The 15,811-nt window shown below is 36.5% G+C and overlaps 2 protein-coding genes across 2 annotated transcripts in view; both read left to right on the top strand.

Annotated features, from left to right (window-relative positions):
* LOC134754872 (uncharacterized) overlaps nucleotides 1-15,811 on the top strand; it is a 117,677-nt gene that overhangs the window by 41,521 nt on the left and 60,345 nt on the right. The window lies entirely within an intron of this gene.
* On the top strand, nucleotides 1,377-2,867 carry LOC134753849 (uncharacterized). Its single transcript, XM_063689792.1, has one exon. It carries the CDS (start codon nucleotides 1,426-1,428, stop codon nucleotides 2,440-2,442), a length of 1,017 nt encoding a protein of 338 aa, XP_063545862.1. The 5' UTR covers nucleotides 1,377-1,425; the 3' UTR covers nucleotides 2,443-2,867.

Genomic DNA, 15,811 nt, shown 5'->3' on the forward strand with positions numbered 1-15,811 from the left:
GTTAAAGAAATGCCTTTGTTCCTTTTGTGGGTGCGTGTGCCCATTGTTGGTGAGCGCGTGACCATTGTGTATCAGCGAGTGGCATGCGCACACCAAGTTTATGTTATTGATGTACATAAGAAAAGATACTAACTCCAGCATCTGCCCGCGACTTCGTCTACCTAGAATTATTATATCCATATTCAATATATCACTTGAATAATAAATTCCACCCCCTTTTAACCCCCTATTCATCCAATCGGGAAAATTTCATCTAAATCGGTTCAGCGGTTCAAGCGTCAAGAGGTAACAGACAGTTACTTTCGCATTTATGTATGATACAGTGAAACCTGGATAATTGAAATCTCAAGAGACCGGCAATTCTGTGTCAATTAAACAGGTTTTTCATTTAAGTAGGTCGTGCCCATTAACGAGGGTCAAAAAAATCGTTGTTTCAATTAAAGAGATTCTTATTAACAGAGGTTGCGTTCTGACAAATTTCTTTTATGAACGTGCAAATAACCATTAAAAGTAGATTTACATGCTTACTGCTTACATTCTGATTTTCTGGTCTATATAAATATTATATACCTTGCACTTTTAAGGATGACCTGGATGACTCACGTTAGACCGGGCCGTGACCGGGCCGGAGCTTCCGGCGCTTACTTTTCTATGACATGACAGGTGATCACGTGATGCTTTCCATAGAAAACGAAGCGCCGGAAGCTCCGGCCCGGTCACGGCCCGGTCTAACGTGAGTCATCCTTTACACTACATTAATTACTACTTTATATTCTTATAATCGTTTGGGTATTAAATATTTTCTTATTTTCCCTTGTATTGAAGAAAGTTTTATTGGAATATAAAAAGCATAAGTACTATGGTTTTGATTTAATCAAAACTATCAAAACTATTTCATCTACTAGGTATAGGCTATAGATACCCAATAAATAAAATTAATTCTGGTATTGTTTAAAGATTCGAACAGTTTTAAAATAAAATTATCATTGCTATAAAAATATTTCTGCTCGCTACGTTATTTCAATGAAAGAGGTAATAAGTAAGACTCGTTTCAATAATATAGGTAATAAGAAGAGCTACAATGACGAAACTTTTTAGCACAGTTTCACTTATAGAGGTCTTAGTTTCGATGTATTCAATTACAGAGGCAAAATTAAGAAAAGCACTAAAATCTAAATTGCAATTATAGAGGTTCCCATAATTTCAATTATAGAGGCCTTTTGGTCTCAAGGGACCGGGACCGGACCTTTGGTTGCAATTATTGAGGTTTCCCATTTATCTAGGTCCCAATCAACCAGGTTTCACTGTATATTAATAATAGTTTAATAGTATCAAAATATGGATTAAGCCCTGACATTTCGTAACTTCCAATTTATTTTGTTACAGATCATGAAACAATAACAAATTCTAATATATGAACTCATCATGAGCTTGTTTGTTGATTTGCGCCAAATCAAAACATCCGTATCTAATCTGTCGGAGATGGTGGATAAAATATCTACGTCGGTCGGCAAGGAAAAACACAACGACGCTCGCCCCCGACACGACGATTCCGTGCTCTTCGACGAACGCCCGCCATACAAGCCTACGTTGGGATTCGGGGTTCGGTTTTCTCAGAGTCAAGAGGATGTTTATAAAAATATGCCTTCATCACGCCTACGTAGTCATATGTCACTTCCAAATTTAGGTAAAGCAAGTGGAGTTTTCGATAAAACTAACATGGCTCATAAGAGTGGCCCTAAAATACTCGAATTAGATGATAAAGACGTCGAAAATTCCGCTAAAGACACCATACAATCCTTGTCTGATAATATTAGCGATTGGATTATGACCTCCACATATAAGAGACCACATTTTGATGATAATGGAGACACGCATCCTATGGACTTTGTAGAGTATGTAAAGTATTACATATCAGAGCTGAACATGCCTGAAGAAAAAAAACTCGCTTTTATTATATCATGCTTCGAAGGTGTACCTCTTATGTGGGCTCGCTGTTTCAAATGTGAATTCAAAGACATAGACAACTTCTTCAAGGCGTTCGAAGAAGAATTTTGGGGGGCTGACAGGCAAAAGGCTGCCCTGTATGATATGAAGTTGGGAAAGTATGACGAGACTAATCAACAGATGCCTATGTCGGAATATTTTTTGCAGAAAGTTTCTAGTTACAGACACCTAAATCCGCCGCCCTCCGATCTGGAGATCGTGTACTCATTGGCAGCTCACTTTCCGTCAGCCGTTGAGCTGGAGTTGCGGTTGTCCCCGAAGCCGACGCTACGTGAAGCTTACAGGATGCTGAAACGCAGAGAGGGCGAAGCGTCGGACTTCCTTCCGAATTATTTGTACGAAATGTGCGAAGCATTCCAACGCGGCCAGAGACCGGAGTCGGCGCGTCGCCACGACGCCGGGCTTGTGGCAAACTCGACAGACAAACATTCCTAGAAAAACGCTGCTTTTTTTTACATTGTACCACGATTTTGTTACGTAGGTACTTATCGTCATAAACAATCGATTCTAATCCTTTTGTCTGTAATGGATGGCTCTGTACTCGATTCTATACCATATTCAAGTGAAGTAATTCCCAGAATTAAAAAAAGATGTTTACAGAAATGGGAATACCATTTTGGAGAACAAGCTTTATCAAGGGGTGTTGGAATCTGGTACAGAACAATTCAAGATAGACCCTTGTGGATACCCTGGTTTGATTCTGCTAACCTCTCTAGAAAAGTGTTAGTCTCAGCTTTCCGAGTCCGGTCCGGACACATCCCTACAAACAAATTTCTGTGCATGATGGGTGTTAAATCGCCACCACTGTGTGCAAACTGTCAGAAGACTGATGACTTGTCTCACGTGTTGTTGGAATGCGTCCGGAATTCGGACTTGAGAAAAAGAATTTTTGGTAGTCTGGGCTCCATGCACAATGGACAGAGCAATTGTTGGTTGGCAGAGCCTATATCGGACAAAGCAATCAGTGTTTACCACTTTATTGACCTCTCCCTTGAGTAGGGAACTATGATAGCACCCATGAGGCTGACATGTTCACCTAGTGTCCAAAGCCTCCATAAAAACCAGATAAAAAAAATAAAAAAAATAACCCTTTTGTGCACTTGTTTAGTAGCTCGCACCTCGCAGCTAGTGCTTATGTTTAACTTAATAATTACGAAATTAATGATGCTCAATAAATAGAATTGTGTACTTATTGTGTTGATACTCATCCATTATTAAAATAATTCGCACATTTTGTCGTTCAATGATAATGACAAAGTATTAGACTTAGTGTTATGTAATAGATTCTGTAACGTTTTGACATGCGAGTTACCTTTGGTTTCTGAGGATCCTCACCATAAAGCCCTGGACATAGACTTATCGTGGTGTTTACCTACCTCACTTACAAATAATAAAATCAGTAAAAAAATGTTTTTTAAAGCCGACTTTGAAGCTATACGTTCCGCCCTATCGACTGTTGATTGGTTAAACGTCTTTTCGTCTATGTCACTGGTCGAAGACATGACTACCTATTTTTATAATACTCTCAACGAACTTATAGAGAAACATGTTCCGTGTAAACTAATATCAAATAATAGTAATAAGCTCCCCCCCTGGTTCACAAAGTCCCTTATTAAGTTAAATAAAGAAAAACAAAAGATACATAAAAAATGGAAAATATACGGTAATAGAAACGATTATCTAACCTATGCCACATTAAGAAAAAGATTTAAAAAAATGGAACGTGATTGCTACAACAATTATATTGATTTTAGCGAAGAAAAAATTAATAAGCACCCCAAATACTTCTGGGCTTTTGTCAAAAATAAAACGATGAATAATGACATGCCTGATAAAATGTGTTACAAAAATAATTTTCTAACTGAGGGTATTGATATATGCAACGCTTTTAATCAATATTTTCATTCCGTGTTTATAGATAACAATTCAAATAGTTTGTTAGATTTTTCAAGTACATCTCAAACAACCGTAGATATAGACTCCATTAATTTACATAAAGATATAATCCTTCGAGAGTTGCGAGGTGTTAATGTTCATAAAGGTGCTGGTTCAGATGGAATACATCCACTCTTAGTCAAAATGTGCAGCTGAACTTGCTGAACCTATTGCGTATATTTTCCGTTTCTCTCTAAAGACAGGAATATTTCCAAGCATATGGAAATCCTCCTTAATAACACCCATACCCAAAACAACAGAGGGTAGGGCAATTGACCAGTATAGACCCATCTCTAAACTGTGCGTACTAGGCAAGGTTTTTGAAAAAATCGTCACTACTGAATTATTTGCAGCATTGAAACACCACATATCTGAACATCAACACGGTTTCTTTAAATGTAGGAGTGTCGAATCCAACATGTTGACTTTTACAGACTTTATACTTCAAGCTATGGACAATAATCAACAAGTGGACGTCGTGTACACCGACTTTTCAAAAGCGTTCGATAAAATTAATCATGATTTGCTCATAAACAAGCTTTTGAACGCCGGTGTGCACGGCAGCCTTCATAGATGGATCGATTCATATATACGTAACCGTAGTCAAGCTGTATGTGTTAAAGGGTACTGCTCTAATTATCTTAGCGTGCCTTCTGGTATTCCTCAGGGATCCCACTTGGGGCCCCTTTTATTCACAATATATATCAATGATATTGGTACAACACTTAATAACTCCAATCACTTGTTATATGCTGATGACACGAAACTTTTTAAAATAGTTACCTCAATCAAAGATTGTTGTGACTTGCAGGATGATCTTAGAACTTTGTCGTCATACTGTTTACAGAATCAATTATTTTTAAATGCTGATAAGTGCTCTGTCACCAGTTATACCCGTAAAATAAATCCAATAATATTCAACTATAACCTTTGTGATAATACACTTAAACGTGCTACTAATATTAGAGATCTAGGTATTATAATGGATGATAAGGTATCATTTAATGCACATATAGACAAAATAGTTCAAAGAGCATTTAGAAATTTAGGCCTCATCAATAGACTCAGTAAACCCTTTAAAACCAACAAAACAATTAAAATTCTCTACTTCTCGTTTGTAAGATCCATATTAGATTTCGGTAGTGTTGTATGGAGCCCTTACTTCCAGTGCCATAAATCTAGAATAGAGAAAGTCCAAAAAAAATTTATTAAAATACTCAACTATCGCAATTTTCGTATTAACTCAAGTTACCAGGAATCTCTAAAGCACTACCGACTTCTATCTTTAGAGAACAGACGCAAATTGACTGATGCGACAATTTTATTTAAAATTATAAATAATCTCATCGACTCTCCTACTTTATCTAAAATAAGGCTTTCGTGTAGTAATCGTCCAGCTCGCTCCTCACGTAAAAAATATCTATTTTCACCTCCCCACTTTAAGAAAAAATACACAAAAAATTGTTTTCTCTCCCGTGCGCCTGAAATGTATAATAATCAGTTTTTGCATATAAACCCTTTTAATGTATCCATTTTATCTTTTAAAAACGAAATATCTAATTGCTTATTAAAACATCCCCGTCAATAACTCTTAATAATTGGAACTTTGAATAATGTAAAACGTAAATGATATATGTATTATCGATTATAAGGATATAGATTTTAAGAACCTTCAGTTTGCTACTTTCCATTTAATAAGTATTTCCTATAAATTGTCATTTAATTAAACTGTTACTCGGATTCGTCGACAACTTAACTGACAGTGGAAGGTTTTCAAAATTCATTACATATACGTATGTATACAAAGTACTCAGTTATCAGTTTAAATGTTGTAAACCTGTCTGTTGGGTTGCACGATGAATCTCTCTACCACTCAGTATCAACTCTTATAATGTTTCTATAATATCACATGTAAAAAATTTCGGCACTGTTTGTCTTCTCTGTAGTCTATTTATTGTATCTTTCTATGTAATGACTGTTTGTTGCCATAATAAAATAAAATAAAAAAATAAATAAAAATGTACCTTCGTCCACATAATTAACCGAACTATGCAATTGGCATAGGACCCACTCCCTGGTCAGAATGTGCCAGATTGCGCGCATCTGGACATTTAGATTGCAATATTTACGTAAACTTCCTCCTTTTTCATTCAACATTACGACGTAACTATTAGTATTTATTCAAAAACTGTTAACGTTCTTAAATAATCATTTCCTAAACTAGCGGCTGAAATAGTTAAAGTTTTCATTTTCTAATTAGAGTTTTCATTTTCTCTTTTTAAACGTAAAATAAATGAGTTTTCCTGGGAGTATTTTTCAAAATTTGCATTGAGAAGTGTCGTTTCGGTTGCCAATTTTGCAGTAAACAAGAATCATTTGGTACATGAATGATTACAATTCAATTCACCATATCTTGTACGAGGGGCTGAAATGATTGAAAATCAAAGATTCATTGAAAAAGATTGATAAAATACCTTCCGAGTTTTCTTCATTTTTTCGGTGAAAACAGGGTCGCATAATATTTTTTTATCGCAAATTTTACTTATATTTGCCCTCAAAATAATATTATAGCAAACTTTATGTGAACCCATAAAAAAAAAACATAACTATAGGACCTATTTTGCCGTAAATTTAAATATTTTTTCCCCTCACTAGCTCGGAAAGCCGTCTTTTATCCTTTAAAACAAGCGGGGAAAAACGCATTTTATCCACTAGTGGGGAAAGTAATTTGACCTTGGATGGAGCGTGTTTAAGTAGCTTGACAGATAACAAAACGTAAAACGCTCATAATAATGGTTCATTCGATATTAATTATCATTAAATAAATGGTTTGAGAATTTAATAAAAAAATACCAGATTTAGCTTTATTTAATGATTTTAAGTCATAAACCTTAAAATTCCATAATAAACGTTTGTTTTTTAATAATTATTTTAAATATAGTTCTGAACGCACAAGTTAAGTCGATGCAATTTCAAAACGCATCATTGACATTTCATACGTCAGAAATGTCAACATTGTCAACAAAAATTTTACTTAAAAACTTCTCACGACTTCCGGTTCGAGCGCCATCTTGATAATTAGCATCGTGATTAATTACTTTGTTTTTTGCTTATTAATATTGTTTAAAGTGTAATATCGATAGCTTATTATACAGTAAACTAATGTGGTAGTGTGCAGTGAATGGAGAATTAATTTTGAAGCGCGTTTAACCACCATCTTGGAGTCAACGGCCGGTAGTCCACGTGCTTCTTGTAAAGTCTAGCTATCGATTTACAAGAGCTAACAAATCACCGTACACTGTCTTGTACAACCGTACAATTTTTGTCGTTTGTAAACCTCTCAATACCTTGATACTGGCGAAATAGTCCCACTGGGCTGAAGCCATAATTTTAAAAGAAGAAGAAGAAGAAGAAGAACTTCTCACGTAAAAGTACAGAATTTCCAGTTTTTTGTTATAATATCGTAAAAAAATGAGTGATTCCAGTCGATGAAGATGATCTAACGCCTGTGGATGTTGCACTTTCCTCGATATAGTGAGGGGAAAAGTTTTGTGTTACACACGGGTGCAAATGTATTTTAATTCTCGTGTGTTAAAACACTCGCGGGTAAAATACAACTTTGCACCCTTGTATAACAAATAACTATTAAAAGACGTATAAATCACGCTGCACGGACGCTAAGCACGGACAGTAACCAGCGAGCTAGTTCCGAGAAGTGGTGTATAATGCGATTAGAAAATCTTGATCCTTAGGTGATCAATGTAATCATAGGTACATTTTATAGCACAAATATTAATTTTTTTCGCCTAGGTGATCGAGTCTGTTCAGGGTGCCTAGCCAAGATGCCAACCGTTTAGGTACCTATAGTTTACATTAAAACCAAATCTGTAGCTGGCCTCTGAATGGGTAGTAGAAACGGGTTCCGAGAGAGAGATTACCCTATCGTTCGCTGCGGAACGAACGACTGGCATCTTGGCTAGGCACCCAGGTTTAGGTACCTATAGTTTACATTAAAACCAAATCTATAGCTGGCCACTGTAATGGGTAATAGAAACGCGTTCCGTATGTGTTTCGCTTTGCAGATGACCAGGGTGCCTAGCCAAGATGCCAACCGATTACGCTCCGTAGCGAACGAAACGCAACCGTCTCTGTACTAATATGGAAGAGTGATAGAGAGAGATTACTCTATCGTTCGCTACGGAACGAACGCCTGGCATCTTGGCTAGGTACTCTGGTCATCTGGAAAGCAAAACACATACGGAACGCGTTTCTATTACCCATTTCAGTTGCCAGCTACGGATTTGGTTTTAAGTGGTTTTTAACGTAAACTGTAGGTACTAAACCCGAGTGCCTAGCCAAAATTCCAGTCGTTCGTTCCGAAGCGAACAATAGCGTAATCTCTCTCTATCACTCTTCCATATTAGTCCGACAAAGACAATTACGTTTCGTTTGCTACAGAGCGTAAAAGGTTGGCACCTTGGCTAGGCACCCTGGTCATTTGGAAAGCGAAAGACATACGGAACGCGTTTCTTTTACCCATTTCAGAGGCCAGCTGCAGATTTGGTTTTAATGTAAACCATAAGTACCTAAACGGTTGGCATCTTGGCTAGGCACCCTGGTCATCTCTGGGTACAAGTATGTATATTATCTCAACATAATAAACTGAAATTACTACTACCATGCATATAAAATAAAATAAAAGAGTGGCTATAACAATAAAATTAATGTTACTTGCTATTGAAATCGACAACGATCAAGATTATTCTTCTCTACGTTCAAAACGCGTTATAGTTGCCGGCGCTCGCGTACCGCGCGTCAACGCCATCTATTGAGTGATATTTCGTGAAATCGATGAACGCTCCAGGGAATAAGGGCTGTTAAGTATAGTATGAAAATCAGCGAGATTGCCTCTTACTTTTTATTTTTTTACTTTTTCGTTCCAAACTCCCAATAGTCAATAGCATTACTCATGCAGCCAACATAGTACATTTCAATGCAAGTGTGGAAAGTGTGTTATTATTTACGAGTCCCGAGATGTCTTTTCTTCGTCTTGTCTTCGAGCCGTAGGCGAAAAACCGGACAAGTGCGAGTCGGACTCACCCACTGAGGGTTCCGTACTTTTTAGTATTTGTTATTATAGCGGCAACAGAAATACGTCATCTGTGAAAATCTCAACTGTCTAACTATTACGGTTCATGAGATACAGCCTGGTGACAGACAGCCGGACAGACAGACGGCAGACGGAGTCTTAGTAATAGGGTCTCGTTTTACCCTTTGGGTACGGAACCCTAACAAGACACGTACATTCCCATACAACTATTTTCGGTCACCGTTACGACACGGTGTAGACACTGTGTGTGTAGACACATGTCGGCGCGTGACCAAAAGTAGTAACAAAGTTACTGCATTTTCAAAATGGCTCCTTGTGTTTATTTGTTTTCAGATATTCTCAAAGTGTAAGAGCCATGCCGTGGTCAGTAGTGTTGACGGAGGAAAATAAAAAAATGTTGTTGGGTTCTCGACAACGATATAGTGTTGCCTAGCTGTTGCCCGCGACTTTGTACACGTGGATTTGTTGGTGTTGGTGGTTATATGAGCATAGAACATTATGCAGCAAAAGCATAGGGACAGTGACGGTTAATCATTTGTTAATAATTATACAACGCATGAGATTTGTCTGTCAAAACCTACGAAGTTTCAACTGAAAAAATAGTACATTTCGATGCTAGTGCGGAAAGTATGTCATTACTTCACGAGTACCGAGATATCGTAGGCGAGTGGCAAGACTCGGGACGAGTGAAGAATGACATTTCCGCACGTGTATCGAACGACGTTTTTTAATCCAGTTGCGAAAAAATAAGAAAAGCGACAAGTAAGGAATGGAATTCGAAACTTATATTATTAATTCTGTGACATCATTGACATTGACATTATGAAGAAGTGTTTTTCTAGCTTTTATTCGACTAGAATAGATTTAGTTATTATTATTGAACCCATTCCAATGAAAGTTTTTTTTTCAAATGCATGTTCAATAAGACAGAAACAATTGTAAATATTAAAACATTGTACCTACTATTATTACCTAAATATCGTTATTTATGATTATTTGTGTATCGTATATTTATAAAAACAATATCGAATGTTGCCTTTGGAAACTTAAAACATTCTTGCAGTAAGAAAATACGCCTCTTCTATGACAGGCGTTCCGTTCCATTACTTATTAAGAACGGTTTTTCAACATTAAAAAATAAACGTGTCATAATACTTATGATGAAGAGGTAAGTAATAAAATATGAAATATGCATATTTTTCGTATTCTTACATTAACAGTAGGTTTTTATGTTGATTACGACGTTTAAAGGAAACTAATATTAACACTCATCAATAAGTAGTCATGAATTGGAACAAGTAAAAATTTAAAATAATTGGAAAAGTAAAAAGCACTAGTTCGCGAAAACCAACTTTCCGCACGCTAAACAGCCACGAAAAGTAGCACTTTTTGAGCAACTGTATTAAAAAAAATGTTTTCGATATAATCCCTCTCAAACCCCTTAGAATATTTTTTTGTCCATTATTTAAAGTAAATGTTCGCTCCCGATACAAAGTTTTCACAAAGTTTACACCTCTAAGGATAATTTGATGATCGTTTTTTTAGGGTTCCGTACCCAAAGGGTAAAAACGGGACCCTATTACTAAGACTCTGCTGTCCGTCTGTCCGCCTGTCCGTCTGTCTGTCCGTCTGTCTGTCTGTCACCAGGCTGTAATCTCATGAACCGTGATAGCTAGACAGTTGAAATTTTCACAGATGATATATTTCTGTTGCCGCTATAACAACAAATACTAAAAATTACGGAACCCTTGGTGCGCGAGTCCGACTCGCACTTGGCCGGTTTTTTATTATATATATTTTATCTCTGACACCTAGAGACTTTTACATCTCTAAACAATTTTAGTACTTTTCTGTTGTTTGTATATTTTTTATTAGTTTTTTTTTGTGTAATTTGACATTTATACTGAGTATCGAATATTTTATTGATTCCATATTTGTAATTGTTTCTTGTAATTTTTGGTTAATGTTATTGTTTGTAAAAAGTGCCTCTGTGGCCTGTTTGCTGAATAAATGTTTGATGTTTGAGAAACTGTGAAATTAGTTTTCGTCTATTTTAATATATGTACCTAATGCCCTTTTACCAAGTCTCAAGTTAGCTTAAAAGAAAACTTGTACCACTTATAGGCCACTTTCAATGAAAATGGTACTTATTGTCGGTTGTCAATAAGGCGCTATTTCCATACAGCTTCAATTTGAAATCAACCTCATTGACAAGCGACAGTGTGGTACCTTTTGGTTGAAAATGTCACATATAAACTTACATTCCTTTTTTAACCCCCTTAGGGGTTGAATTTTTAAGAACGTTGAAATAACTTTTTTGTTATCTTATATAATAATGCCTTTCTAAGAAGTTTCAAAGCATTGTAATGAATTCAAACTTTAAACCCCCTTTTAGCTCGTTTAGGGGATGAATATTTAAAAACGTTGAAATTAATTTTCTTGTATTCTAATAAGTAATATGCCTTTATACAAAGATTCAAGTCGAGCACTCAAAAAATACAAACTGATTTCAACCCCTTTTTTCCACCTTGGGGGACGATTTTCAAAACTACTGAAATTAGTTTTCTTCTATTTTAATAAAATATCTTTATTCTGTACATTTTTTAATATTCCCACTTTTTTGTAAAATGTTGACAAGCGTTTATATGGTTATCATTATATATATCATCATTTGGATTGCTCATGATGACTTACTAGCATTACGAGTACACGAGACACTAATGGTACAGTTTGACGAACCTTGGTCTTCAAGAGGTATTTTATATTGTCATTTGCTGTCACAATGTTTCGAAACAGTTCGGTAACCGTTACGACACATTGTGTAAAGATTTGGTCACAAACTGAACCCAAAGTGCACACAGTGTTTCCACACCTTGTTACCGGAAAGTGTAGACACGGCGACCACACTTAGTTACTGAAACAATTCTGGTCACATTGTGTGCACACTGTTACGACACCGTTTCGACACATCTGACATTTAGTTACTACTTTGATGATTCTGCGACCGGAATGGTTATATGGGTTGAACGAGGTTTTTTATTATTTATTACATTTGCGTAATAGTTATTTGTAATACAAGGGTGCAAAGTTGTATTTTACCCGCGAGTGTTTCAACACACGAGAAGTAAAATACATTTGCACCCGTGTGTAACACAAAACTTTTCGCCTCACTATAGCGAGGAAAGTGCCACATCCACAGACGTTAGATCATCTTCATCACTGGAATCACTAATTTTTTTACGATATTATTAGAGAAAACTGGAAGTTGTGTATTTTTACGTGAGTCGGAGTCGGTGAGAACTTTAAAAGTAAAATTTTTGTTGACACTTGACAATGTTGACATTTCTGACGATGCGTTTTGAAATTGCAACTTGTACGATCAGTTATATGCAACATCATTATAAAAAAACAAATATTTCTTATGGAATTTTAAGGTTTATTTGGTATAGCTATATTTGGTATTTTTTATTAAAGTCTCAAACCATTTATTTAATCATTATTAATGTCGAACAAACCATTATTATGAGCGTTTTACGTTTTGTTATCTGTCAAAGACTACTTAAACACGCCATTCAAGGTCAAATTACTTTCCCCACTAGTGGATAAAATGCGTTTTTCCTCGCTTGCTTTAAAGGATAAAAGACGGCTTTCTGAGCTAGTTCGGGGAAAAAATCATACTTACTACGGTGACGCAACGACCCAAAGTGAGTCCAGCGGGCGCAGCATGGTTTCATTTTTATCGCCTGTCACTATTCCTGTCACTTTCGCACTTAGGTACATACTTATTGTTAGAACGTGACAGGCATGGTGACAAGCGATAAAAATGCGACCGTGCTATCACCGCTGGCCTATGGCCTCCGACACCAGATCAAGCCATGCCTCTCGGTCTTGCGTTAGCTCTCGCCAGTCGCCATGGCCGAGGTTGAGCAGGTCTTGAGCAACTCCGTCGTTCCAGCGGTACCTAGGGCGTCCAACCGGGCGTCTCCCATTTGGTTGTCCCAAGTACGCTTTCTTCACGGCACGATCCTGTCCGAGCCACTAAAGCCTAGCCGCTTTGGTCTCTCCAATAATGTTGGGTTCGGACACCAGGGGCCCTATTCGAGATGCACAACTGTCATTTTCGGCTTCAACATCACTTCAACAGTGGAATGAATCATTTGTTCATCAACTGTGGAAAGTATCATTTGGTACAACCAAAACTCATTCATTGAAAAAATTATGCAACAAAAATCAACTTTGTTTTCTTACTACTATACGGTTTAAAATGGCTCTGAACTCGGCGTGGTTCGGTTTGGTTTCGTTGTCACCTAACTGTGTATTGCTAATGTCAAATTTACCTATTCGACAACACACGATCTCTTCCATTCAACTGAAGTTCAACACGAAACGTCACTTAACGCATGTCAAATACCGCTCCAGGTCTTCTATCTCCATGTTCTTCCTGACTCTCCACCTCCCATCTTCCCCTCTTGTCGGACCCAGAATCTTTCGCAGATTCTTCCTTTCCGCCACTAACAGCTTATTCTCGTTTTTAGGGTTCCGTACCCAAAGGATAAAAACGGGACCCTATTACTAAGACTCCGCTGTCCGTCTGTCCGTCTGTCTGTCTGTCTGTCACCAGGCTGTATCTCATGAACCGTGATAGCTAGACAGCTGAAATTTTCACAGATGATGTATTTCTGTTGCCGCTATAACAACAAATACTAAAAACAGAATAATATAAATATTTAAATGAGGCTCCCATACAACAAACGTGATTTTTTTGCTGTTTTTTTCCGTAATGGTACGGAACCCTTCGTGCTCGAGTCCGACTCGCACTTGGCCGGTTTTTCAAGGTTATTGTGGATTCGCATCCATACATTAGAATTGGTCTAATGACAGTTTTGTACACACGAATTAAAAAACTCATAATAAAACAAATATTGGTTACTCGTGTAACCCTGTATTACACTTACAGTTACGAATTTTCCTTTGAACTTGAATGATATTGTATATTATTCAGAGCGTCGATTTAAATTGCAAAAATTTATCACATTAACTCATACAAAAACACTTACAGTTGCCATTTTAAGTTAATTATTTTGATACAACAAAGTTTTAAGTGAAAATAGCGGGCGCCGGTCTTACTTTTTAATTTTGCATTTTTTCTCTTACTCGTAACGACAGCCAACGTGGCAATGATAATTCCATTGCCACGTTGGCTGTGCCCGCCCACCGCCTCCGTAAGGTTAGTACGTCTTTCGTCGGAAACTGTACACGTTTTTATAACAAAGTGCCCGCAGACATAGTAAATTAGCCACATAACAAATTTAAGTCACATGTTAAGCGCTGTTTGTCTAGTAAGGCGTACTATACTGTAAAAGATTTTATAGACGATAAGGATTAATTAGTTAGTAATTTAGTTATTTATAGGTAGGCATACTTCTTACGAATTATGTTGTGATTATGTGGCACTATGCCGTCTTTAATGTAACATACAAGCACAAATGTTGTATCTTACTGAATTAATTTACTTCATATATATTAATACAGCCCGGCAACTTGAACATGTCATGCTCGCTTAAAAGCCTTTGCTTACGGTGGCGTCGTTGATCGGGTCGCCACTTTCCCAAATGAAGGTTGAGGGAGACGATGGCTGAGATACGCGTCATACTCGTGAACGGGTGCTGTTTGTGGAGACCGGTCTGTTTAAGTTTACACGGGCTTCATTTTACCTATGTAACTTATGAGTGGCATTAACGTGAGGCACTTCATTCGGTTCTTGTCTGTTTGTCTGATTTAATATCTTGTCTTTTATTAATTATATAACAATTCAAGTCTTTGAGACCCTTTACATGTCTGGATAATTTGATGATCTTTTTTATTATTATATACATTTTATCTAGAGACTTTTACATCTCTAAACAATTTTAGTACTTCTGTTATTTGTATAGTTTTTATTAGTTTTTTTTCTTGTGAAATTTAACATTTATATTTATGTAATTGTTTTTTTGTAATTTTGGATTAATTTTATTGTTTGTAAAAATTGACATGTAAAAGTGCCCCTGTGGCCTATTTGCTGAATAAATGTTTGATGTTTGATTCAGTCAAATAATAAAAAAGTTTTTTAGTAAAATATCGTATTAATATACAGCCACAGTTATACAATTTTATTAATACGTTATATAACGTATTAATAAAATTGTATAACTGTGGCTGTATATAAGATTCTGCCTTTGCTTTAACAATTTACTTACATCGTTTTTGATAATAGTTATTTGTGCAACAAGAGAGGAAAGTAGGTTTTTCTTGCGAGTGTTTATTTTGAGTCCCGAGAAAGCGAAAGATTCTATAATTGAATCACGAGCGAAGCGAGTGATTCTAAGTTAGAATCTTAAGCGCAGCGAGAGATTAAAAAACACGAGATGTAAAATAACTTTGCTCTCGTGTTGCACACATAATTTTTCACCTCAGTAGTGAGAACATATTAAATGTTAAAATGTATTTCGAATTACATAGAATAATACAGACACAAAAGAAAAAAATAACGGCTAAGTGCGAGTCGGACTCGCGTTTCAAGGGTTCCGTACATTACACAATTTAAACAATGTATCTTTTATGTGAAATGTCTTTAAAAAACCCGTAGGGGTCGGATCAAAAACTAAGTAATTAAGTCCGACTCACGCTTGACTGCACATTTCTAATAGGTTTTCCGGTGATCTATAGGTAAAGATCTATTTGTGTATTTTTTTCAAAAATTTTGACGCAGTAGTTTCGGAG

Source organism: Cydia strobilella, chromosome Z, assembly GCF_947568885.1.
Source record: "Cydia strobilella chromosome Z, ilCydStro3.1, whole genome shotgun sequence".
In the NCBI taxonomy this organism is placed as follows: domain Eukaryota; kingdom Metazoa; phylum Arthropoda; class Insecta; order Lepidoptera; family Tortricidae; genus Cydia; species Cydia strobilella.